The sequence below is a fragment of the Eubalaena glacialis genome, chromosome 2 (genome assembly GCF_028564815.1).
Source record: "Eubalaena glacialis isolate mEubGla1 chromosome 2, mEubGla1.1.hap2.+ XY, whole genome shotgun sequence".
In the NCBI taxonomy this organism is placed as follows: domain Eukaryota; kingdom Metazoa; phylum Chordata; class Mammalia; order Artiodactyla; family Balaenidae; genus Eubalaena; species Eubalaena glacialis.
Genome location: NC_083717.1, coordinates 73,267,155 through 73,294,532, shown reverse-complemented (window position 1 = coordinate 73,294,532; position 27,378 = coordinate 73,267,155). Strand labels below are relative to the sequence as shown.

The following is a 27,378-nucleotide window of genomic DNA, read 5'->3' as shown; positions in this document are numbered from 1 at the left end:
GACCCATCAGGTAAAGTTCAATTGCTATCTTCTCTTCCTACTCATAAATTAATCTTGGGTTTGGAATTCTCTAGCCTTTCTCTCCACCTCCGCCATTCAGTGGAAGTTAGCAGAAAGCTATTTCTTAGTTTTAAAAGCTGATAGAGAAGAAATGAAATTGGACTCCTACCTCAGACCATATATGTAAAAAATTAACTCAAAATGGATCAAAGATCTAAATGTAAGAGATAAAACTATAAAACTCTTAGAAGGAAACATAGGTGTAAATCTTCATGACCTTGGATCAGGCAACAGTTTCTTAAATATTACACCATTAGCACAAGCAACAAAAGAAAAATAAGTAATATACTGGACTTCATCAAAATTAAAAACTTTTGGGCATCAAAGGACACTACGGTATCAAGAATATATAAAGAGGGCAGAAGACCTTAATAGACATTTGTCCAAAGAAGACATACAGATGGACAGTAGGCACATGAAAAGATGCTCAACATCACTAATTATCAAAGAAATGAAAATCAAAACTACAGTGAGGTACCACCTCACACTAGTCAGAATGGCTATCATTAAAAAGTCTACAAATAACAAATGCTGGAGAGGGTGTGGAGAAAAAGGAACCCTCCTGCATTGTTGGTGGGAATGTAAGTTGGTGCAGCCACTATGGAAAACAGTGTGGAGGTTCCTCAGAAAACTAAAAATAGAATTGCCATATGATCCAGCAATCCCATTCCTGGGCATATACCTGGACAAAACTGTAATTCAAAAAGATACATGCACCCCTATGTTCATAGCAGCACTATTCACAATGGCCAAAACATGGAAACAACCTAAATGTCCATCAACAGAGGAATGGATAAAGAAGATGTGGTACATATATACAATGGAATACTACTTAGCCATAAAAAGAACAAAATAATGCCATTTGCAGCAACATGGATGCAACTAGAGATTGTCATCCTGAGTGAAGTAAGTCAGAAAGAGAAAGACAAATACCATATGATACCACGTATATGTGGAATCTAAAATATGGTACAAATGAACCTATCTACAAAACAGAAACAGACTCTCAGACATAGAGAACAGACTTGTGGTTGCCAAGGGGGAGGTGGGGGGGGGAGGGAAGGACTGGGAGTGTGGGATTAACAGATGTAAACTATTATATACAGGATGGATAAACAACAAGCTCCTTCTGTATAGTACAGGGAACTATATTCAATATCCTGTGATAAACCATAATGGAAAAGAACATAAAAAAAAGAATGTCTCTATGTGTATAACTGAGTCACTTTGCTGTAGAGCAGAGATTGCCACAACATTGTAAATCAACTCTACTTCAATAAAAAAATAAAATATTGATAAGAAAAGAATATATAAAGAAGTCAGATAATCCAACAATAGAAAGGCAAATAATCCAATTTTTAAAATAGAGTAAAGGATTAGAGTAACTGTTTCTCCAAAGAAGATAGACAGATGGTCAATAAGCACATGAAAACGTGCTCAACATCATTAGTCATCAGGGAGATGCAAATCAAAACCACAATAAGATACCACTTCACCTATTAGAATGGCTATAATTGAAAAGACAGATAATAAGTGTTGGGGAGAATGTATAGAAATTGGAATCCTCATACATGTCTGGTGGGGAATGTAAATGGTACAGCTGCTTTGGAAAAGCAGGCAGTTCCTCAAAAGATTAAACATAGAATTATGTTTAGGTATATACACTCCTAGGTATACACCCAAGCAAAGAGAATTTTAAGAATTTTATCTCACAGGAAAAAAAATTTTTTTGAAGACAATTATTTTAAGAGAAATTTTAGATTTACAATTTAGAATTAACAGTATAAAATTGAGAGGAAGGTACAGAGATTCCCCATATACCCCCTGCTTCCACACATGCAAGACCTCCCCAATTATCAGCATCACTCAACAGAGTAAAAAAAAAATTTTTTTTCTTTTTAACCAAGGATGAATCTACATTGGCCCAAATCTATAATCACTCAAAGTCCATTGTTTACCTAAGGATTCACTCTTGGTGTGGTACATTCAGTGGGTTTGAACTAATGTATAATGACACATATTCATCCTTATAATATTATACAAAGTTGGTTTCACGGCCCTAAAAATCCTCTGTGCTCTGCTTAACTCCACCCCCAACCCCCAAATCACTGATTTCTATTGTCTCCATAGTTGTGCCTTTTCCAGAAAGTCATATAGTTGGAATTACACAGTACACAGCCTTTTCAGTTGGGCTTCTTTCACCTTATAATATGCAGTTAAGGTTCCTCTGTGTCTTTTCATAGCAAATATCATACTCACTAATCATAATTCTTACTCTAATCTGGCTATCACTAGGGAAGAAGACTGATCATGCAGATAGAACCCAATTTTAGGTATCATAAGAAGGGTCCACAAAACAGACCTGAAACTTTAGAAGTCCTCTGGTCTAAAGGAGGTCAGGAAAGTGGAGGGCCAGCCAAATATTTTCAGAGCTGAGTGAGGACTTTACACCCCCTACATTTCTACTCTTTCCCATTGGCCCTTCAGCCAGCTGGGGAAATTAGCTCTAAGAGCATATATCTCAGAGCAGGAATTCCACAGACTTGGATGCTCTCATCACAGAAGAAAGTGCTTGAGAAGCCAATCTCCAATGGCCCGAGGCTAGGTTTGTTTTGACATTGATTTCTTGTTTCTGTTACCACTCTCTGGGTATATATCACAAAGAGATTTAATGAGTATTATTTTTGGTCTCCATTTATTTGACGCATGACCTAATGACTTGAGTTCTACTGTTACCCTTTTTTTTTTTGCTTTCTGATTATTATGTACCACATAACTAAATCAATAAAGAAGAGAAATGGAGAAATAGCTCTGTTTAACATTTCAGGAGTGATGGAGTAATGCTGTCTATAAATATTTATATTTTCCTGAGAAGATGCCTTTTTCTTTTGACATTTAGACTGGCTCATGGAGAGAGTCACCACTGGGGTGGGGGAAGAGAATGAAGAGACTTTTTTCTCAGTAAATTTTATACATGTCTTTCAAAGGTAAACAGAATAGGGGAAAACGCAAAAGGATTTTTCATTAAAAATTTTTTTTGTGTGGGGCATTGCAATATTTAGCCAGCCCTCTCTCACCCAGGATAGTAACAGTCAGGAGAAGCATGGATGAGAATTGAATGCTCCCAAAAAGCCAAATACGTAGATGAGTTTGGCTGACAGCTTCCCATGTGTCCCCCAGCTTCCTTCCCATCCAGCTTCCCATCCCTCTCTGGACCTGGTATCTCTTGCTTCCCTAATGCATCCTTTCTCCCAGTCCTGGCTTCAGCCCTTCCTGGGTGGCCCTTCCCATGCGCCTGGTCTGAGAACCACAATAAAGGATGGAAACCCTCAGAGCAACCCAGAGCCCAACCCCAGTAGGTGCTCATCCGCCTTTCTTGGGGAGGGTAGAGGCCTGGGAAGGAGCTTGGAAGCAAAGCCATGCCTCCTTGCTTGGAAGGTCCTTGAGCATGCTTTCTGAATTTCAGAAATCCTGAAGGCAGGCAGGTGAGCAAAGGGAAAGCCATGCTCTTTTACTTGGCTTGAGTTTCTGCAGCCCAGTGTGGAGAAGGTGGTTATACTTTCTGATCAGGGATAGGTCTTCTGTGACCGGAAACTGGAAAGTCGATTTTTACAAATGTATGTAGTTTGGGGAATACATAAAATCTTTTTGAAACATGGGGCCATGGAATTTTAAAATCAGAACCAACCCTGAGAAAGTTGAGATCACTGAAATAAAAGAGCAGATTGAACAATGTCTGGGGGCCCTTAAGACCATCTTTGGTGGGGGACTCAGAGTTAAAGGCTGCAGTCCCCTGAGGACTCGAGGAAAAACAATGAGACTCAACATGTGAATTTTTAAGAGGGCTTGCTCAGTGAATTCACAGTTATGTCAGGATGCCTTCTGTAGCACAAATAATCATCTATCGTTTTTTTCAAGCGTGAGAGTTTGATAGTATTTTTTAATAGCCATATATATATACGATATGTTGGTAATGATGATAAAACCTATCAATTCCAGTTTCATTGGGAGCCTTGGTGATGTGAGAGCCCACAGGGATAACAGTGGGTGCTGCCATGAGGCCACCAGTAAGACACAGCGGCGACAAAGTCCCCATGAGTACTGTTGAGAAGTTACTTGTTCTCTCCCCTCCTCACAGATTTTGAGACAACTCCAGCAGCTGTTTTTTGGCCTTCAATTGTTATAGACAGATCATTCACAGAGGGCACAGTGTCATGCTGAGGACTTGTGCCACTGTGTGGGGAGGTGTTTAGGGTGGCCAGTTCTTGCTTGCCTGTGCTGTAGGCCATTCCCATTCTGACTGAATCACACCCAGTTAAGTCTTGCCTGCGAAGGACCCAAACTAATCTTAAAGCCCTTCAGGGGCTTCCCTGGTGGCGCAGTGGTTGAGAATCTGCCTGCCAATGCAGGGGACACGGGTTCGAGCCCTGGTCTGGGAAGATCCCACATGCCGCGGAGCAACTAGGCCCATGAGCCACAACTACTGAGCCTGCGCGTCTGGAGCCTGTGCTCCGCAACAAGAGAGGCCGCGACAGTGAGAGGCCCGTGCACCGCAATGAAGAGTGGCCCCCGCTTGCCACAACTAGAGAAAGCCCTCGCACAGAAACGAAGACCCAACACAGCCATAAATAAATTAATTAATTAAAAAAAAAAAACCCTTCAGGAACCTCGAGGACTCCCAGCCACCTGAACTCTTAGAGCCCTGACTTCATCCTACAATCACTTAGACACTGGAAGGACTTTGCTGTTCAGAGCGACATCAGCTCTTTTTCCAAACTCATCACCCTGTACTGCTTGTAGGAGTCCTCTCTGTCCGAGGAGCAGCATCTGGTCGAATAATGGCACTCAATGAGTATATGTGGCTGAATAAGTGAATAAATGCATGAATGCATTCTTTAAGAAGCGAGCATTTTGTATACCATTCCAGTTGAAGTAGTTGGCTTCCTGCCATAGTGAGAATCAGAGTCGGGACTGAAACTCAGTTGTCTCTCTTTTTTAATTAGTTCTATGTAAGATTTAAGAACTAGTGTAGCCACAGCACTGCCCTGCCTGGTCTAAAAATGTCTACATTTAAAAACTACCTGAGTCATGGGGCTTCCCTGGTGGCACAGTGGTTAAGAATCTGCCTGCCAATGCAGGGGATATGGGTTCGAGCCCTGATTCAGGAAGATCCCACATGCCGCGGAGCAACTAAGCCTGTGCACCACAACTACTGAGCCCACGTGCCGCTACTACTGAAGACCGCGCACCTAGAGCCCGTGCTCCGCAACAAGAAAAGCCACCGCAATGAGAAAACTGCACGCCACAACGAAGAGTAGCCCCCTCTCGCCACAACTAGAGAAAGCCCGCGTGCAGCAACAAAGACCCAACACAGCCAAATAAATAAAAATAATTTTTAAAAAATAGTCATTTTAAAAAAAAAAACAAACCTACCTGAGTCATAAAATTATCCCACTGGTCACCTTTTAGGTAAGGGGGTGAGGTGGGGAGAGAACCCCTCAGGCAAGGCATGTTAAGTTGGTTCTCATTGAAGAGCCATTACCCTTCCTACCCTGTCCACTGGCCAAACGACCATCAATTATCTGTCTTTGTATCTCTTTTGCGGAGAGGAATACCTTTTTAGAATGCTGTATTTTAAATTTTTATCCAAACAGCGTATTAGGTGTTAATAATAATAGTAGCAGCTAATATTGTGGTTAGACTTTTCCAGCGACAAGATCTTTGCTATGTGTTATTTTAAGTGAGTTTTGCATGAACTGAGACTTGGTGTGCATTGTAACTCTGGAATCGTAAGGTCATACAGACCCTAAGTGGTGGTACTGCCGTTGAGACCCATGTGTTCTAACTCCAGGTCCAAATTTGTTTTCTCCATAACATGATGTGTCTCAATATTAGTCAAGACAGTGGAAGAGATATGCTTGAAATTGGCTGAAAGATGGTCTTTTTAAATCTGAAGGAAATGGCCTAATTTTTTTAACAGAGTTATAATTTCTTTCTAATGCTTGTCCCTCTGTGATAAAAAGGAAGGAAGTCAAATGGAGGAATTGCATCCAACTGTATATCAAACAGTTCTGAAAGTCTGCCCAGTGGTGAGGATAATGAGGAATGGTGGGCCATCCAGGAGCCCATCATTATGTGTGAAAAGTAGGCTCAGAAATAGTTACTCAGTGTTCAGTCTTTATGGAATACCTACTCATCTCCCAGGCTCTGTGCTAGGCCCTGGAGTCGTGGTGGTCACTAGTCCTGGGTGGTGAGTACTGTCTGAGAGAGGAGTAAGGGGTGTGACAAACTGAATCTTGAACAAAGAGCAGAACTTGCCCTGGGGTTGAAAGGTAGCTTCTCCTAACACCATCTGGAAGGCTACAATTCTCCCTTATCTACTCAAATCCTCTCCCTTATCTACTCAAATCCTGTCCTTTGTTTAATGCTGAGCTTATATCTCACCCTCAGCCTAATGTTATTCCCAACTGACTCTACCCAAAGTTCTGTCTTCATCCTGTAGATACTTCTGGTCCTCTTGTCATTCCATCTACTCTTTTCTAGAACTTCTTTGTTAGCTCATAGGGGAGTCCTCTCTCTGGGTGTGGGTCATATGTGTGTTGTGAGCATTTCAGCCCATGTATGCAGTTCCAGCCCTGTTCCATCTCATTTTTTTCTCGCGAAGCTCTCAGCACAGTATCTTGTACCTTATAAGTGACTGACCAATTATCAGCCTGCTCCGTTGCTTTCACCATAGCCCTGGATCTGATTCATCCTGTGTCTATGAGTTACTTGTGCCTCGATAGTTATTTCTACAACTTAAGGTAGTTGTGTTGAAAGTAGGGGGAGATTCCAGAGAAGGTTGTGAAAATAACTCAATTGAGGGATGGACTATTTAATGGAATTGCCTGGGGAGCTTCCTATCTCATACAACGGAGGGGATCTTCTTATAAGGAAGAGAGCCATTCAGTTTCATCAAGATTAGAGTAATTGAAAGTGGTCTTGTGTTGTAGTTGAATTTATTTAAATTCCTGAAAAAATAGTGTATACTATAACTAAAGGCAAAAAAAAAAAATCAAACTCAAAAAATATAATTTTACCACTCCAATAAAACACTTACACAGTCTCTTCCATATTTTCCTGTAAGAATCCAAAATTCTACATATCTTCAATCGCAGTATCCTACAATGAGAAGCATTTTCCACATTGCAATCTAGTTCGTTGGATGGTATTCTAGCAAGACCAGGGACCCTGAAGGTAGATATAGCCAGGTTAGAGTCCCCCCATCATTTACTATTTTTGCGACCTTAGGCAGAATAAACCCATATATTATACATATGCCTTTGCATACACCAGTAGCTACATCTGTGCCTACGTTTACATGTTCATAAACAAAACATGTATTACTACATATATTGACTATGCTGTTAGTCAATTTGTGTCAAAGTTGTACTAATTTCTTGTATTTAGGAAAATGGGACTAATTGAAATATGAATTGAAACGTAATTAGCCTGGCTAAGTGTATTAGTTTGCTAAGGCTGCCATAACAAAGAACCCCCAATTAGGTGGCTTAATCAGCAGAAATTGACCGTCTCACACTTCTGAAGGCTAGAAGTCCAAGATCAAGGTGTCCTTCCAAGGGCTAGAAGGGGAGGATCTGTTCCAGGCCCCTCTCCCCCCTTGGCTTGTAGATACCTGTCTTCTTATGTCTCTTCACATCAGCTTTCCTCTATCCATGTCTCTGTGTCCAAATTTCCCCTTTTTATAAGGATACCAATCATTTTGGATTAGGGTCTGCCCTAATGACCTCCTTTTACCTTGATTATCTCTATAAATGCCCCATCTCCAAATAAGGGCACATTCTGAGATTCTTGGGGTTAGGACGTCAACATATGAATTTCAGGAGCTGGGGGCAGGGGAGACACAATTCAACCTATAACATTCTATTAGGTGTTTTTGTTGGAGGACAAGATGAGTATCAATTTTATAAGCCAATACTGATAGATGACAAAATTTTGTAGCATAATTCCTGTAGATGAGGCACTCACACTTTCAAAGTCAGGAAATTCTTCAGTCCTGCCATTTCTTTGGAGATCCTTATCCTTTGTTTCCCTCTGTCTCGACCTGTCTCTGTATTTTCTTCTGTTATTTTTCAAGCTTTAGCTTAAGTTTTGTATTTGTTCTCGAAATCGTTTTTCAGGTAGTTTAGGTTATCGAGACTGATAATAAGTATGACACTATCTTAAAATAATAATTTAAAATACTATGCTATACTCACCCACACTGTCAAGAGTTCATCATTTCATGTCATAGCCCCGGGGACATGTTTATTTCTTCCCAGTGCTCTTGATGAAGTAATATTTTTGTACACAGACTTAAATTTGATTTGGTTTTGTCATTTAGAAATGTACATCTTATCCATCACTCACTGATGAAATTGGCAGGACTTTTGATTTGACTTTATTTTATTAAGTATAGAAAAATGGTACTCCATCTGAGCACTTCAGTTTAGTTGATATCTCTCTTGTAATTCTGGTTCGATCTACTGGGCAGTTCTTGAAACTTGGGCTTACAGAAAGCAGAGCATTGATATTTATCGGGCACATCCATGCTATTTTCTTTAGTAAAGTCTAGTCTAATCCTTTTTTCTGTGTGTCATTTCCACTGTTTGCAATATATTTTAAAATTTATGTTAAGCATCTATCTTTCCTCTGCCTCTTTTCTGTAAATCTGGTTTATTGCCCATGCCAGATGTTTTTCCCCCATTCATGCCTTTTGTCAACTTATTTGATAGGGTCCTTTGCAGCCTGAGTCCTTGCTAGCAGACTCATTCTGTGGGGTAGATTGAACTATAAAATCTAATAGATTGATTACTGGTTTTTCCAGTTGTTAATGCATATTCATTTAGCTAACCTATAAATCAAACTGCTGATATCGTACATTCAGATTTTTTCTTCTTGCCTTAACATCTTCTGGGTTGCTCTTTAAAAATACTGATGGTTCCTTAAAAAAAAAACATCTAGCTTAAGAAAATCTGAAATAAAGAACAAGAGTTTTTAAATAGAAAGATCCTTTCATGGCCTTATTTATAATAGTAAAAACAAGTAGCTGATGTACACAAAAAGGAGGATAGAGCAAAGTAAATTATGATGCCTTGCATTGCTGTGTTATGCATCTATTTAAAACCATGTTTCTAAAAAGTTTGCAATATTGTGGGAAATGATTATTGTGTTATTAGAATGGAGGAAAGCATCAGGATGCAGAATTCTATACAATGTGTCATCTCAACCTACTTAAAATTATACATAAACAACACAAAGGAGATGTGCCAGAATGTTAGCAGTGCTTATCCTTGGGTGAGGTGAGGCCAGACAAAAAGTCTGGATTCTGGTAGATCTGGGTTTAAACCTCCCCTTACACCTGTGTGTGCCTGTTGCTTAGGAGACACAGCCTCTTAAGCCTGATTATCCAGAGCAAACAGGACTCTCTCATTGACTCATTAAGTCAAGTGCTTAGTTCAGTGTATGACGTGTAATAATGCAACCGGTGAAAGTTTGTTAGTAAAAAACAGTACACATCTCACCCATTTTACCACTCTCCTAACCCAAGAACTACGTTTATTTTTCCATGTTTCTTTCTGTTTTAAAAGCACACAGTCGGAGGCAGAGCCCCCAGTGCAGTGGCCTCTGTCAAGCCATGTAACCACTGTGTCCTGGTTGCCTTCACTGGGTGAAGCCTAAACTCCTTAGCATGGGGTTATGGTGAAGATTCAGTGACTACAAAAAGGGCTTAGAACCAGTGCCAGACACATAATCGCTTATATGTTCCCTGCTATTCTTTTTGATTTAAGAAATTTAAGAAGTAAATGTAGGTAAGGAATTCGGGAGAATGGGAAAATTATAGCAAAGATTTATGTATCTTGTAGAAAGCTGGACTTGATGATGTCTTAAGTCTGAGATTTGGGATATCACAGGCTATGTTAAGTGTAACTGAAATATTGCAAGTTTTAGATATAAAATGAGGGTGATCTTGGAATGAGTAGCCATGGAAAATGAAGATCCTTTGGAAAATCTAATCTCATGAGTAATTGCTGGGATTGGCACTCTGATAATACGCTAATGGACTTTGAATCTCCAGAAATGTAAGATTTAGTCACATCCCTTGGTTTGTTTCCATTCTCCACATAAGTGCCAGATTTTTAGGTCTGGGCTCTAACAGAAATGCACTTCTGATTTATGGTTAATGGATTAACATAGAGAAACAGCAAGAATATGTTTTTAATACTCTCTGTTTTCTTCAGAATCCGTCCTTGCCAAAACCATGCACTATTACCTTTTTGAGTGATGGATGGTGCTGGGGGTTTGTAGCCTGGAATTCACCCGTCTGAGGTCAGCAGCGAAAACCCTTTCAGTGAAAGAAAATGGAGCCAGGGAGTGGGAGATTTCTTCAGTTTCTTAAGTGAAACCAGGCATGATGGTTTGCCTTGTCACCTCACAACTGAAGTTCACATTGGCAGCTAGCCTTCAGTCACGTGTGTGCTGTTTTAGCATTAAATTAGGCACAAGCATGAGGAAGGTGACCTGAGGGGGAACGTGTGTGTAGTTCTTTTCACACATTCTCCCAGGTTCAGTCTGGAACACACTGAATATATTTTTCGCATATCATTGTAGAACAAAGCTCTCTTTTTTTCCCAAGTAAAAGCTAGTCTATCTGTACCCATCCCAGGGGTGTGTGCCTTTAGTGACAAAGCTTGTGTTTATCAGCATCAGCAGTAGCCTAAAGAATCTGCTTTCTTAGGATTTTACAGGCTTGTCACCAAGGGTCAGAAGAAATTATGGGATGCGTTTATTCCCAGTTAGCCAAATGAATGGTGAATAATTCACAGTTCTCCTGGTCTTGACCTTCACTTTTGTTTTTCTTCTTAGACCTGACCTTTTATTTCTCTATTTTTTTTTTTTTTTTTTGTAAACAGCCTCAAATCATTTGAATGAGTTAGGGTATAAGAGAATTCAAAATCAGAGTTAAGAGCCTTCTTCCTTACTTGTCAGAGGAAGGAAGTAGCAGGACTGAAAGGTAACATGCAAGAGGACTAAGATGTGTGGATGATTTATTCAGCTGTCTCGGCAAGCATAGGCAAACAGTGGGATTGCTGGAAAGCCAGCACTGCCTTCTTAGTAGTCTGATGGAAAACAGCAGTATATGCCACACACAGGCCAGGGATTCACCTATGCTCCCAGATCCTCTGTCTTTGTCTGTGAAATGGGGGTGCAAAACAAAACCTATTTTCCTTTGTAACCTGTTGAGCACATCAAGGAAAAAGACACCTGTGACAGTGCCATGAAACTGTTCCGTGCCAAATGGACACGAGGCATAGCATCTCATGGTTGTTTCAGTGGGGACTTCCCCCTGGGAAGGCTACAGATGAGTGTTCTGAGAGCCTAGGAGAGGAGAGGGTTTCTGCCAGCTGGGGTGGTTGGAAAGACTAGTTTCTAAAAGCAAAGCTTGATGCTGGTGAGTAACCAGGAAGAATGGAGAAGCATGGTGGTGCATTTCAGACAGATGTATGCCACACAGGGGAAAATAATTGAGTTATGCAGGGATTGAAAATATATTTGTTCTGTTAAAATGGAGAGTTCTTACACTGTGAGATGGAAAATGGGTGAATGGGGGGCCCAGACCCTTGAGCTAAGCAGTTTGAGCCTGATTACCCATATATTTCAAAGTGCTGTATGTATTAAAAATTGGCTCTAAGCAAATTAGAACGCTACAAACACATAGGTGTCTGCTCGCCTTCCTTTTAGCAGGTCTTTCTATGCTTCTCTGCTCATTGCCCTTTTTCAGCAGTGCCAGGTTCTGGATTGGTCTGCACTAAACTATCCCTACCGCCTCAGAATTTCTTGGTAATTAGGAATCATCTTTAGTAAAGGACAGCTCTCAGCTCATTTACTTGAAAGGTTCTAAAACTTAACTTTCTAAGACAGTGATGAATGCAAATGGCTGCTTTTACAGCAAAATTTAACTGGACACAAATCTTTACGACCAACTATGTACTTAGCAATGGAGTTTCAGGTGCCAGTGCCAGGAGCCGGCTGGGGACGGGAGGGTAAGTTGGAGGTATCCTCAGAGGGCTGTAATCACACCACACCCATAACCAACTCTGTTCATTGTGGCAACGTGGGAAGGTCTGGTTGTGGTTTGCTACCAGTGTGACCTTGAGAAGATCAGTTGATCTCAAGATTATAGTTTCTTCATCTGAACATGGAAAACAATCTCAAAGGTTTTTTCCCATCATTCTGTATTCCCTGTTGTATGCACACTTTGGTTCTCTTGGTGACTTGCACCTCCATACATGCATTAAACAAATACTTAATGAGCCCTTCTCTCTGGCAGGTACTTGATGGTGAGCGATACACATGGTCCCTGCTCTCAGGGAGCTTCCAGTTATTCCCAACTGATGTGGATTTGGTTCTTTTTTGTTTCTCATTTGCCAAAATAGGAAACTTCATCTTGTGAGCCATGAGGTTTAATCTCTGTGGTCAGTGTAAACGGCTGCGGATGAGTAGAAATAGTGGGGTCTGCTGGATGTTTGCCCTCTGTTCATCCTTGAGTCATGATGTGAGTGTGAATAATTCCTAATGACTAATTTAGAAAAAAAAATTGGTGTACGTCTTTCCATGATGTGCATATTAATTCCACAAACATTTATTAAGCATCTACTTGTGGTGGGTGCTGTGCTATGGCCTTGAGATTCAAGCGTGGCCGAAATGATATAGTCCTTGCTCTCAGAGGACAGTGGGGGAAATGGACCTCGCGTGGCAAATGTATTCCTGACACTGTGTTGTGTATATATCTTAATGCTGGTGTAATGGGGACAGGCAAGCATACAAAGTGATAGCCCTGTGGGTTGGGGGCGGGGCACTTATGAGGTTTGCAAAGCAGCCCTGGGTGCCAACCACTGGGCTAGAATTTTTGTTGACTTGCCTGGCCTGCTAAGTTCACACCTGTGGGTGGTTAATCATTTTTCCTATGCTCCTTGACCACCTGACTTTTTAACGACAATTATTTCTAGTTGAAGTGTTCAGAGTCAAACAGCGATCCTGGCTTCCTGTGCCTGAAGGAGGACTAAAGAGTTGTTCTTAAGTGACTGTTCTCTCTTGTTTCCTGGTCTTTTTCTAAGTGGGCTGTTGGGCACATGGAAAAAAAAATCACATCAGCTGTGTTTTCTTACTGTTTTCTCCAAGCCTCGTAGCCGGAGCTCTCGCAAGTTGTTGATGTGGGAGACCAGGGGAGCCTCTCCAATCAGACTCTCACCTCTAGACTCTCACTAGCAGGAAGAGATGGGAGGGCCCAGTGGTGGGGAGATAAGGTGATTAAGGCTGGAGATGAGCCCCAAATGGGACCCTCGGCCTCCTCTCCTCCCGGCCCCTCCTTGAATTAAAGACACCTGGTTCTCAATTAATGGTTGACCTGACTTACCTTCCTAGAAGATGACGGACACCTGTGGAGGCCTGTACTGAGGCCGGGCTCAGTACATGGAGTCTGAATGTTCAAGGCGAGCCCTAAGGTACTGGAGCACAGACAGCCCAGGAGAGCGAGATGGAGTGTGAGACCCTCCGGGGCTTAGCTTTCAAGGCACCTCTGGGTAGCCGTGGCCCAGTCACAATGGGTTCTTACTTGTCAGATGGGCTTCTCCCCCTCCTCCCTTTCAGAGGAGCAGGTAAGGGGTGGAGAGAAGGGGAAGCTCTTTCCGGGGCATTTCTTTGAGAGCAGAATCGTTCACAGGAGATAGAAACACAGATGAATAATAGCTTCTATATAGGCCCACATTTTATGCTGACATTCAGTTATGTGATGCATGCTGTTCCCAAACAGAGCTGTATTTTGCCTGCTGAGAGAGGAACAGACCTACAGAAGGGGTCAGGCACAGCCATCGTAATTGGGTTCAGCAGTCTTCCAGTGGGTCAGAATGGAGTCAGCGGCTGGAGGGAGAGGTTGGGATTGGTGGGTAGCTCTTACTCTCCTGCAGATCCAGGGCTCCACTGAGGCTTGGTGGCCTGTCCCTGTGGTCCTGCCAGCTGAGTGCCACTCTTCTGCTGTACAGCAGAGTATGCAGAACCAATGGCACCTCGTATGGGTTCCTCCTGGGCAGAGGACATTGACAAGCCCTAGGGCAGGGGCATATTGTGATGCCAGCCCTGCCCCAGAGGCGGAGGTGTTTTTTCCTTTGGCCTCCTGGATTGAGGGAATTCAACTAACATGCAAGAGCAACAGCTAGGAGTACTAGGAGTTACCTGATCCACAAAAACGTTCCACTTCAGGGCTCATCCTTAGATAGTTCTGCATCTAGAAAAATCACGTTGTATGATTTGAATAAGGATGAACACAGGAACTGTGTAGTGAAAAGGGTTACTAGAAGGTGAGCTCCAACTAGACAGGAATCTTGGTCTGTCTTTGCTTCCCTAATGCCCGTAATAGTATCTAGTATATGATAGATGCAGAATAAACAATAAAATGAATTTTGCAGCTCAGGTGGTGGCTGAACACAGTATGCTGCTTTCAGTGTTTCTCCAACCGCCATGACTAATAAATAATAACAACAAACCCTGACCCGGTACTTTCTATGTGCCTTTGACATGTATGAACTTCTTTAGTTCTCTAGCAATCTTAGAGGTAGATTTATTATTGTCTCCTGTTTTAGAGAGGAGTAGACTGAGGCAGATGGCACTTAAGTGACCAGCCTAGGGTGGCAGCTGGTAAGGCAGGGGTGGGGTTGGAACACTTCATGGCCCTCACCAAGGCAGAGAGCCAAGGGCTGGTTGCTCATCTTGACCACCATTGCTTTTGGAGAGGAGGAGGTCTTGGCTGAGTTGGGCTTGTTTGTCCCAGGGTGCACTGGGGCGAGCCTGCAGCCTGCATCGCTGCCGTCATACTGGGCTGTTTACAGCTCCCTGGGACTAAAAAGTGTTTACTTTGAAAGGAGAGAATGTCTGGGTTTCATCACTGGTGAAACTATTGGCTCATCTTCCACAATGGATGGCACAGAAGGGTTTCTTCTGTCTGTCTGTCTCGGTCCAGGTGACCTTAACACATATAATCAGGGCCAAAATGGTCAGAGGGAGAAGAGATTATGCAAAGGAAAGTAATGGATGGTTTATGCCTTTATACCCTGTCTTTTTTTTTTTTTTTTTTTTTTTTTGGCCATGCCACGCAGCTTGCAGGATCTTAGTTCCCTGACCAGGGATCGAACCCAGGCCAACAGGATTGAAAGTGCGGAGTCCTAACCACTGGACTGCCAGGGAATCCCTCTACCCTGTCTTTTAGCAAAAAAAAGAACAGGGACTTAAAGCTCAACTAGATAGACATTTAACTTGGGGCAGAAGAAGAACAAGGATAGGATCATAAGATAGAGGCGAATTAGACACTAACAGTACTGCGAGAAACAGCATACACGTTCGGCTCTCAGCCTTCGTGCAGCCAAACCAGAAGAGGAAGCCTCGTCAGCTCTCCTAGGCTCCCAGCCTGGAGGGACAGGAATTAGCAGGAGGGGTGAGGTTACAGGAAAGTGGACATGAGGGTCAGTTGTAGTCAGGGTCAGTGCTGCGCTGACCTGAAAACATCACAGCAGAGAGAGGGGAAAAGTCAAGTTTTATCACGGCGTGTTGTCAGAGCTGCATGATTTTCTTAGGGCTTGAATGGATCTATAGTGAGACTTCTCACGGGCATTGAATACATACTCAGCTTTCGCTGGCATCTCTAGGTTGCTTTATGCTTTAATCCTACCTCCTTTTTGCCGCAAGTCAGGACACTTTATTCCAACAAATGTCTGTTCTGCACGTCTCTCATTGTGTCGAGAGTAGGGCTAGAAACAGCTCATTGCCGTGCTCCTCGTGGGATGGTGATTAAATCGCCATCCACTTTGGTTTCAGACCTCACTGAGGTTTTTCTGTGGGGGGGATCCTCTTGCGTGATAGTACGAAAAGTACCTTGGCTTTATACATAATTTTGTCATTTATAAAGCATTTTTATGTACATAATTTGCATTTTTTAAAACATTCCCATGCAGGAAATTGTCGGTCTTGTTTCATGCTTTCATACTTGGGAACACTGAGTCATAATAAAACAGAGAGCCAAGAGTAAGTAGAAGAAATTGGAGCCTTTTAGTTTTTGACGACCGTGCAGAGCTCGTTCAGAGTGACTGATATGGATTTTTTTGTCTTTTTGTGTAATGTGTTCCCGTGTAGTGAAACTGATGCTTTTCGCAGTGGTTGTTTTGAGATGGTAGACCGCGAAATGAATCTCTGGTGTCCCTTATTCCCTTGAACGTCTGCCCTGAGCTAAGGATAGTGGCCTCCATTGTGAGATGTCAGGATAAGGAGAACAGGGGAGGAGCTGCCCAAGCAGCACGTGCCTGCTGGGAGGGTCCTTTCACGGGAGTTGGTGGCTTCCTGCTCTCTGAAAAGCAGAGAGAGAAGGTCCAAGGCATCGACAAGCTGGGACTGAACCTGGACCACACACTCCTGGTCCAGCGCCCTTTGCTTGAACCAAGACGCTCCTCCCCTCTCCTCTCACACACAAGGGCAGCAGCGTTGTGTGGCGAGGCACCTGCCTCTAGCAAGGACACTTAGCTGTCCTGGGACTGCCCCCGGGGCCGTAATAAGGGGAAACCAGGTCTGTATAGATGCTAGCTAGAAAGGGAGGTTGCAGCATCCATGTGGTGAATTGTTTCTGGATTTAAAAAAGCCTTCAAAGCATAAATCAGAGCTACCGCCTGTTCCTCCACCCCTTCCAGCAGGCCTCTGTACTTGTTGGGCCAGCCCCCCTCCTCACTTGTCTCGTAGACCTGCTGCTCTGGCCTTACCCCTGCTCTTCTCTCGGCTGCCAGAGACCTCCAAGCAGCCAGATTCAGCTGTCCTGTCTCAGCGCCCCTCTTCCTGAAGTGTGATTAGCATTTGACACACGTGATCTCTCCCTCCTGCTTGAGGCACTTTCCCTCTGGTCCCACCCTCTCTCCATGTTCCTCCCTCCCCTACCACTAGGCCTCCTTGCGGATTCCTTCTTGTTTTTGATTCTAGATTCTAGAATCCAGATTCTAGAATCTAGATCTAGAATCTAGAATCTAGACTGTGATAACCCCACAGTTGTCACCTTCTTGATTCTAGAACATTGTTCCAGGACCCAGACCTCAGGTCTCTTCCCTCTCGTGCTCACTCCCTAGATGATCTTTCTAGCCCCAAAGATTTGAACATGACGACACTCCCGCACCCCGCATCGTATCTCCAGTTTTGTGTTGGACTCTGCTCCACCTCTCACTGAATACATCCCAGAGAAATTCATTAGCAGCTTTTCACCCCAGACCTGTGCCTCCAGCAGCTTCCTCCCCCTCAGTCAATGGCTTCTTCATTTTTCCAGTGGTTTTGGATAGAAGTGTTCCTTCCCTGTCGTACCTTTTCTGCTTCTCTTCTTGCCTTCTGCTTCCCCATGTTCTGGGCTTCTTTCCCGTGTTGCTCATTGATTCTGCACCCTCTGTCCTGCAGCCCCCCGTTCCTCAATTTGCCCGTTTCTCCTCGCTCCCCTCTGTGTCTTCTACTTCCGTCTGAGCTCCCGTGTGGTCTGTCCTGCTGCTCAGTTCTGCTCTCGGCCCCGTGTCGTGGCTCTGCCTTTCCCGACGATTGAGTCTTTCTCTGCTTGGCTACAGGGACCATTCATTTGCTCTTCAGAAAGTCCAATTATTAGCCTGGGAAGGGACGCTTTCATGCAGGGATACTTATACTGGACTACTTCCTATTCTCAGGGAATGGAAGATATTAACCATCTCACCCTCTCTGGTTGTGTAAACAGCACCCATGATGTCATCAAGTTTCCCACTGACTGTTATCACCAGCTATGCTCATGGATCTCACAGTTTCAGGAAACCCCACAGTTGTCACCAGCTGCAGGGGAAAAACTAACCCATGGAGTGATTTACACCCCAGCCAATTTGTCAGTTATCCCTACGGTTTATATTTTTATTTTTATTGAAGTATAGTTGATTTATGATATTTTAGTTTCAGCTGTACAGCATAGTGATTTAGTATTTTTGCAGATGATACTCCATTGTAGGTTATAGGTTATAAGATAATGGCTGTAATTCCCCGTGCTATACAGTATATCCTTGTTGGTTGTTTATTTTGTACATAATAGTTTGTATCTGTTAGTCTCATACCCCTAATTTGTCCCTCCCCCTTTGGTAATCACAAGTTTGTTTTCTTTATATGTGAGTCTGATTCTGTTTTGCATATACATTCATTTGTATTATTTTTTAGATTCCACGTATAAGTGATACCATACAGTTTGATTTCTTCAAATTGGAGAGTTGGTTGGTTAATATGCCTATTAAAAAGAGTTGGGTACAGCATTTTACAGGCATACCTTGTTTCATTGCACTTTGCTTTACTGTGCTTTGCAGTGACTGTGTTTTTTTGTTTTTTGTTTTTTAACAAATTGAAGGTTTGTGGCAACCCTGACTCAGACAAGTCTATCAGTATCACCATCTTTCCAACAGCATTTGCTCACTTCATGTCTCTGTGACCCGTTTTGGTAGTCCTCGCAATATTTGAAACTTTTTCATTATTATATTTGTGATGTTACTATTGTAATTGTTTTGGGGGAGCCCTGAACCGCACCCGTACACGAGACAGGGAACTTAACTGACAAATGTGTGTTCTGACTTCTCCACTGACCAGCCGTTCCCACATCTCTCTCCCTCTCCTCGGGCCTCTCTATTCCCTGAGAAACAACAATATTGAAATTAGGCCAATTAATAACCCAACGGTGGCCTCTTAAGTGGTCAAGTAAGTGGAAGAGTCACACATCTCTCACTTTAAGTCAAAACTAGAAATGATTTAGTTAGTGAGGAAGGCATGTTGAAAGCCAAGACAGGCTGAAAGCTAGGCCTCTTGCCCCCAACAGTCAAGTTGTGAATGCAGAGGAAAAGTTCTTGAAGGAAATCAAAAGTGCTATAGAGAAATCCTTTGTGAAAGGAAGAGTCAATCAATATGGCCCAAGACGTTGCTGTCTTAAGTAATGGCCACAGCCACCCCCATTTTTAACCACTACTACCCTGGTCGGTCAGCATGGCCCTCCACCAGCAAAACCGTTACGACTTGCTGATCGCTCAGAGCATTTTTTAGCAATAAAGTATATTCTGATAGTGTGTATGTATTTGGTTTTTTTAGACATCATGGTATTGCACACTTAATAGACCATAGTATGGTGTAAACATGACTTTTATATGCACCGGGAAACCAAAAAATTCGTGCGACTCACTCCATTTCGATATGCACTTTATCGTGGTGGTCTGGAACCAAACCCACGACATCTCCGAGGGATGCCTACGTATGTGGCTTTACAAGACCTCAGTATTGTAGATGGAAAATCATCAGATATTTTGAACAACTCAATCTAGTCACTGCTCAGGCTGTAGTAAATCAATTCTGTTTAGGGCAGATTGTCAGTGAATACTGCTATTGTTTGTTGAGAAGTGTATCTTGACATTTCTCAAATAAGAAATATTTTCATGTTTTCATGGGCCAAATTTATGTGGAACGTAAGCAGAGGTCAGAATGGCTTTACAGTTGGACAGCATAAATGGTTGCTGCATGAGAGTGTGTGCACACCTTGCCCATGGATACCAGAGCATCTGTTGAAAACTGTCCTCTGTATCCAAGTGACTATAGTCGCTGGATGTTAGGACGCCAGTGGTTAGTGAAGCTTGCTGAGAAGCAACACCTTAGAGGCTCCCACCCCTGGTCAGCCTGCTGCCCTCTCTGCCTGTGGCCACCTGATTGCTTCTTAGCACTTGCATTCCCAGAGGGAGCTGTGGTCCAGGTTTACAACGTGTAGATTCTCTAATAAAAGACGAGAAAGGAGTGTGAGATTGAAACTCCTGGGGATTTGTTATCCATGCAGCTCTAGGATTCTAATAGCTACTCACTGTGAAGTACCTTATTTTGGCTCCCAGGATGACAGTGAGCTGGGTAAGTCTGTGTTGGCTCCTCAGGTGCAGGGAAGATGCCTCCCTCTTGTGTCCAAGGCGTGCATTGATAGAGGCTGGCCTGGGTTGGGGGGTAAGTTTCTGGCCAAGGAATGGAGCAGGTAGTTGAAATCACCCAGAAGCCACCAACTCAGAAAATGCATTAAATGACTGGACTTAAAATTTAAAAAGAAGGCTTTTACGAAATAATTCAAACCTAGCCTAAGCACCTATCTATTTTTAAAGCCATTGAACTGGATAAGAAGCAAAATATCCCAGGCGTTTGTCTGAATGAAAGAACAACTACATTGGCATTTTCTTCACTTTGAGACCCCTGAAGAGTCTGAAGCTGCCTGGCATACCGGGTGTTTAAGATAAGCCACTCTGGCCTCATTAGTGATGGCTGTGCCTTGGCCTGGCATTGAGGTCCCCTCAGGATTCAGTTCTTCTGTGAATTATGAAGGGCAGATAGCAGCGTATGGCTCTTTGATTGCAGGGAAATGGAAGCAGAGTGGCCAGTTGGCTGTCTCCCGGCGATGGGGCTGGGCCTCCAAGCCAGGTCTTCTGGTACAAGATGTGGTGGAGTTTGGCCGTGAGAAGCACCCCAGAGGGCAGAGATGCCTCTTCCCTGTGCCCAGGAGCTGCTGGGGAGGGAGCCCCGCAACTGAGGGTGCTGATAGGCATCGTCAGGAGACAGCAGTGGGCGCCCAGGACGCTCTGCCTCTCACCTGGAGGGCACTCACCTGGGAAATTCTACTCTCCCTTGGGGAAACCCCAAGTAGGGAGCGGCCTTGAGGAAGGAGCCTTGGTGAACTCCCGTGGTTCCCTCCTTCCAAGTGGCTCTCCTTGCCACCCTGTGGCAATGGTAACTCCACGACTGCTGCTGTCCTATTCTCAAATTTTCAAAAGTTATTTATTTATTTTTTTTAATTAATTAATTTATGTATTTATTTTTGTCTGTGTTGGGTCTTCGTTTCTGTACGAGAGCTTTCTCTAGTTGCGGCAAGTGGGGGCCACTCTTCATCGCGGTGCGCGGGCCTCTCACTATCGCGGCCTCTCTTGTTGCGGAGCACAGGCTCCAGACGTGCACGCTCAGTAGCTGTGGCTCACGGGCCCAGTTGCTCCGCGGCATGTGGCATCTTCCCAGACCAGGGCTCGAACCCGTGTCCCCTGCATTGGCAGGCAGACTCTCAACCACTGCGCCACCAGGGAAGCCCCAAAAGTTATTTTTAGATTTGTGTTTTTATCCAGAGCCTTCTCTTTAATTGCCATTTTATTTTCTTTCGATTTTTGAAGCTGATTCAGAGTCTGTTTTTTTCTAGTGGACAGTTATCACGAACATCATGGTTTGTTCGTTTGTGTTCCCCAGACATTCTAAGTGAGAGTCCTCAAGTCATCTGGAAAAATGGTGGCCCTGTCCTTAAAGATTTGTGTCCGCCACTGCAACGTGGTCAAGACCATGCAGTTTGAACCATCGACGGCAGTGTACGATGCATGTCGAGTCATTCGGGAACGGGTACCCGAGGCACAAACTGGCCAAGGTAGGCCATTGGTTATCTACTGGCTGCTTGCAATGTGTTTGTATGTTTTTCCCTTAGTAGCTAAGGAAACGGAGGCTCTGAGTGGTACACAGGTGTGTATGTTTCAAATGAAATGTCTTCTTATCCTGGACATTATTACTTGCCTCCTGTGTGAGACTTGTAATGACAATGATCACAGCTGCCAGCGAGCCATCATCGTCATGACCCTTCCATACATCAGCATTGCGCTCTGTTTACAAGTCACTTTTTGTTATAAAGCCCTATAGAGTACAGATGAAGCTGCTCTAACAGTTACCGCTTTTGTACATCCTGAGCGCTGTTTCACATGCCTGAAAACTTTCCACTGCTAGCAGCCTGCAGAAGACTGGAACAGCCATCAGGCCCCAGGGCAAGCCTTATATTTCAAGTATTTTACAGGGGCTTTATCATCTTTGTCTTAAACCTTTAAACAAAACACGTATCACAAGTATTTTTTTTATGTTTGGTTGAACCATTGACCCCCTGTTAATCTGAGTTTAAAGAGTCATTCATACAATTTTATTTTCCATTTCCCTTTGTCTTCTCTCTACATTTCCTTCTTTTATTTAGCATTTAATGCTTGAGAAATTGGGGTTACCCCTAAATTAATAAGCCTTTAGTGTGAAAATGGAATAAAACTTTCCTTAAAAATTGGAATCATAAAAATCAAACGTTCAAAGATAGCTATTGTTAGGCCTGGGTCTTCTTAAAAAGATCTGTTACTCACAAAAGCACGAATCTTTTGGTCCAAAAGCAATATCTATATTATTCAAAACACTGTTATTTCTAGATTACCCAAAAATCAAAATAAAGTTTGCCCACATTCCCAACCTTACTCAAGATCTGGTTGTCCAGTCATATCTGGTGTTTTTACTTTTCTGTTACTGTTTATTCCCAGAATTTTAAAACTTTGTTTGGGTTGGATTGCTGTAAAACTCTGGTGAAGATACAAACCTTTATAGATCTTGAAATTGTTTTTCTAAGAAACAACAGGAGCTCTGGCCCTCATCTGGGTCTCTGAGGTTTCCTTGAATCACATTTAGGAAGAAAGAGGTCTTGAGACAGGAAATGATACTGCTTTCCTCCTTCCTCCACCCGCTTGTACTTCCTGGGTCAGATTAAAGGATTTCTGTGAAGAACACAGGGTTTAACTCTCCAACCTTACTCATGATTTGGTGGCATGGGGAGCAGTGACTTCATCTCACGCGGAACTCTTCCTTTTGTTTTGTAATGCTATATGGGGGTGATGGGATTATTCCAAGTGTCAAGGCTCCATTGGCCCCTCTTTGCTTAAGTGGCCTTGGCTTGAGTGATTACATGCATAGTTTCTCTACAGCTGTCTTACCATTCTTCCTGGGTTCTTGGCCTGGCTTTTATAGCATGTGATAGGAAACAAAGCCCAATTCAGTTAGAAGGAAATTTGGACCACTTTGTTCTCGGCATTTCCCTAAATTTTAGACACGACTGCTGCCCACTTGTTTTAAGAAATATGACCCTTGTATGTGGGTGTTGGTTTTGCAGCTCAGCTCTCATTCCTCCCCATCTGCTTTAGTCCCAGCGGCTGCCCATGTTGTCAGAATGAAGTATTTCTCTAGTGAAGGAGAACCCCTTGCCAAGTCAGCAGACTCAAGAGCCTGGAAGTCAGTGATGGTGTCATCACCACTTTGTTTTTTATTTTTCTTTCTATTTTTCCTCCAGCTTCTGACTATGGGCTGTTTCTCTCGGATGAAGACCCCAGAAAAGGAATTTGGCTGGAAGCAGGCAGAACACTGGATTACTACATGTTGCGAAATGGGGTATGCTGTTGATCTTTTTTTGATTTTTTTCATCACTTTGTCCCTAGGCCTTCCATAGAAGCTAACATGATTATGCTTCAAAGAAAAAGAGAGACTCAACAACTTATTTTGATTCAAGGGCACTTTATTAATAGTTTTGATGTAATATACTTCGTAAAGGCTGTCCAGGTTAGTGATGATAGAAAATATCAGCAGTCCAAATTCTTGAAACTCCACAAAGTAATTAAAGCAGCATGAGGTTATGATTTTAAGCTGTTTCTACATGCCATTGTTGGACTTGGTAGTTATGAAACATAGCATCTTCCTGTAAGTATGTAGGAAGTACCCTGGTGACTGGTGATAGAAAGTAAGCATAGAGAGAGAACAAAAATATAATCCTAAAGGTAGACAGAAATTAAATATTAATCAGTGTTCTGCTTTTATAAAAAAGTTCACATTAGATATGAGTTTAATAACTATCAGTAACAATAAAAAATTGTGTTATGGAAGTAGTAAATAAATAATGAGTAAAAAAGTGTTAACAGGGAACTATATTCAGTATCTTGTAACAACCTATAATGGAAAATAATCTTAAAAAAATATATATATATATATATGACACTGAATCACTTTGCTGTACACCTGAAACTAACACAATATTAGCTTAACCCCTGAAATATATTGGGTTTTGGTTTACGGAATAGACACATCGGATTGGTCAGTACTCCGTAAGCAAGAGCAAAGTATGAGTTGCCATTAATTTTCCCTTCCATAGTTCTCTTTTTAAGAAGTGTAGTAAAAGGAGAGTCTCTTATTTAGACATAACTCTCAAACTTATTACACCTGTTTGGTCTTGCCATTATTGGCAGAAAACCACTTTTACTGTGATACACCACTACTGTGAAGAATTATGGGGGTATTACTTGTGTCCTTCATGACATATATATATTAAAAATCGCTTATAACTATGTAAGAGGTCATTGAAGAAGCACACTACAAACTTTTTAAAAAACAAGTAGGAATTTTCCTCTGCTAATTCTCATTACAGCAGACTGTTCTCAGCCTTTCAGGAGGACATATGCTACTTTCACTTTACAGAGGTTAGTTTTCAGTAACTATGAACTATAAGTAGGACTTTTTGAGGTACAGTTTTACTATCAGATTTTAAAGAAATCTTTATGAAAGCAGTTTATAACACTGGAGGTTCTGTATTAGTGGCAAAAATCTCATGAAAACTTAGAAGGAGGAAATCAGAGGGTGCTCGGGAAAAGTCATTTTTTAAAGAAAAGTGTCCAAGTTTATTACCTCATTACCCACGCAGTGTGAAATGTTTGTATGATTTTGCTGTAGGATATTTTGGAATATAAAAAAAAACAGAGACCTCAGAAAATTCGGATGCTGGATGGATCTGTGAAAACAGTGATGGTGGATGACTCCAAGACTGTTGGGGAACTCCTGGTTACTATTTGCAGCAGGATAGGTAAGTGTACACATGCAGAGCTTCTGGATTTTGTTTTGTTTTTAATAATATACCTCTTCTTTTTTTCCACCCCCTTTGGGTATCTAGGCAATTTTGAATATATTGTAACACATTGACTTTGGCCCAATCCCAAGAGAGTGTGTTCGTTTTCCTGATTTGCAAACCCACTAACTGGTATTGTCAACACTTGAACTTCTCACTGAGTCACAAGTGAGAGCTTTTATTTCAAAAACAATAGGAGTTTTCAACTGAAAGTAATGTTTTAAAATCATATAATTCAGTCTCCTGCCCATGGCTGAGATTCTGTGTAAGCATCACTGATACCCAGGATCTCTCCTGAAGACTCATGGGGACAGCCTGTACAATTCTTAGGCATCTTTTTTTCTCCTAGCTTCTGTTAGTCTCCTCAGAACAAGTCTGTCTCCTTTCTATATGAAGCCTCTTGAATATCTTCAGAAAGTGGCCTTGCCTGTCTTAGTTTCCTCATCATGCAAAGGAAGCCCAGCTCCTTCAGACACTGCTTGCTTGACATTGTCTTGCCTTCCTCTGTATGATCTCTACTTTGTTCTTATTACTCAAAAATTAGGAGACTTGAACATGACATTTGAGAGTGACTTAGCTAGCTGAAGATCCTCCTTTGTGGCCAGTTACTTGATGTGTGCTCCCTGGATGACCCTGACCTTCATCTTGGCAAGGCTTCTTTCCTGTCTTTTGCCTCCAGGGACTCCTTGGAGTATTATAGGCCCCAGGATGAAAGGAGTTGATAGCAATGTAATCACTGACCATTATAACCTAATTGATAATTTTAGGAATTACAAACTATGAAGAATACTCTTTAATCCAAGAAACAATTGAAGAAAAGAAAGAAGAAGGAACGGGTACATTAAAAAAAGACAGGACGCTGTTACGAGACGAGAGGAAGATGGAGAAGTTGAAGGCCAAGCTTCACACGGATGATGACCGTGAGTGTCTGAAGAGGAGGTGTGATGCAGGCACATGGTCAGCCAAGCCTCACTCCTCTCCCATCATCTGTATGACCCAGGGCCAGGGGTGTGTGGTTGTGCCTTTGTTTTATTTTATCTACAAACATGTTGGCCTGTGTCACTAAAAGATAGAGACCCTTAAGGGAAAAAAAAAGGGACGATAATACCATTTCACATCTCAAAAGTAATCTCTTAAGGTGAAATATACACATTGTGTTCACATCTTCTCCATTGCAGTCTAAAGAATTTCTTGTAACAGTTTGTTTGAACGAGGGTCCAAATAAGATTGGATGATAGGTTGTTTAACTTTTTTAGTCTCAAGAGTTTCCCTCCATCTCTTTTATTTTTGCCTTACAATTTTTGAGGGGAAGAAACCAGATTGTTACTTGTATAGAATTTTCTACATCCTGGATTTTGTTAGATGACCTGTGGTGTCATTTAACATGTTCATCTGTCCCTTTTAATTCCTGAGATCTGGAGGCTTGATCAGATTTGTGTGTGTGTGTGTGTGTGTGTGTGTGTATGTGTGTTTAAAAATAAAGACTCCTATGTGGGTTGTGTACTTACATTAGGAAGTTGAATTTGGTTGTTTCCTTTTTTGTGGTGTTAACAGCCATTGATGATCATTACTTAGATCCATTATTTCCTTAGGGGTTACAAAACAGTAATATAATTCTATCGTAGGAAGGTCCTTTTCTACGACTACAGAGCTAATAATATACAGAGACGCCAGTATATATACCCCATGTGTCCCGAGACCTGTGCTTTGTGCACCTGGCTGCCTGACTCCACCCCACCCCCAAGGATCTTACTTCATGCACATTTCACTCAGACCTTCCCAGCCTCTTTCTTTCATTGTTCTTTCTCTCAGTGCTGCATTGGGAAGCTGTCATCCTTGTCATTATGTTTACTGATCTTCCGTGGGGCTTTCATTTCCTCTGACCCTGTCTCCATTCTCTCTTTCTCTCTCGCCTCATTTGATTTACAGTTGCATACTTCTTTCCAAATGAGACCTTAGTAGGCAAATCCTGAGGATTTTTATACTGTGCATGATGCTCTTCCAGGTACTGTGGGAGATGAGGTCCATCCAACACATTCCCTGTGCCAAAGTTGAGGCTTGTAATAAATACTTGCTCACAATGTGTGTGTTAAGCCCGGGGAGGAGTGTAGGAATGAGAGCTATGTGAAGTGTAGAGGAATGATCCATCCCTTTGCACCTAGGTATCAGGGAAGTGTTTTCTAAATGAGTGAGATTCCAGGTGTGCCATGGGCAAGGTTCTACCCTCCCCAACCCCTTAGTGGCCTGTCCTCTCCTTGCCCCAATTACTTTCATTTTCCTCCTCTTTTCTACTTAAGGTCAGAGGTAGTAACTCATGATGCTCAGAGTTTATGAATTATTTCACCTGATCAGACTAAAGACCAGCCTTGACTTAAAAGGAAATGCAAACTTGACTGTCTTGGCATAAAGCACTGTTTTCCTTATCCCCCCACCCACCACCCCAAGGAAGGCACATGGATTCATTCTGGGGC

The 27,378-nt window shown here is 42.5% G+C and overlaps 1 protein-coding gene across 1 annotated transcript in view; it reads left to right on the top strand.

The window, feature by feature from the left end:
- TLN2 (talin 2) overlaps positions 1-27,378 on the top strand; it is a 441,211-nt gene that overhangs the window by 219,499 nt on the left and 194,334 nt on the right. Inside the window, exons 4-7 of the mRNA XM_061180246.1 lie at positions 21,421-21,592; positions 23,309-23,406; positions 24,736-24,865; positions 25,675-25,827. Coding sequence (XP_061036229.1) covers positions 21,457-21,592; positions 23,309-23,406; positions 24,736-24,865; positions 25,675-25,827 — 517 coding nt within the window. The 5' untranslated portion in view covers positions 21,421-21,456. The remainder of the gene's footprint in view (positions 1-21,420; positions 21,593-23,308; positions 23,407-24,735; positions 24,866-25,674; positions 25,828-27,378) is intronic.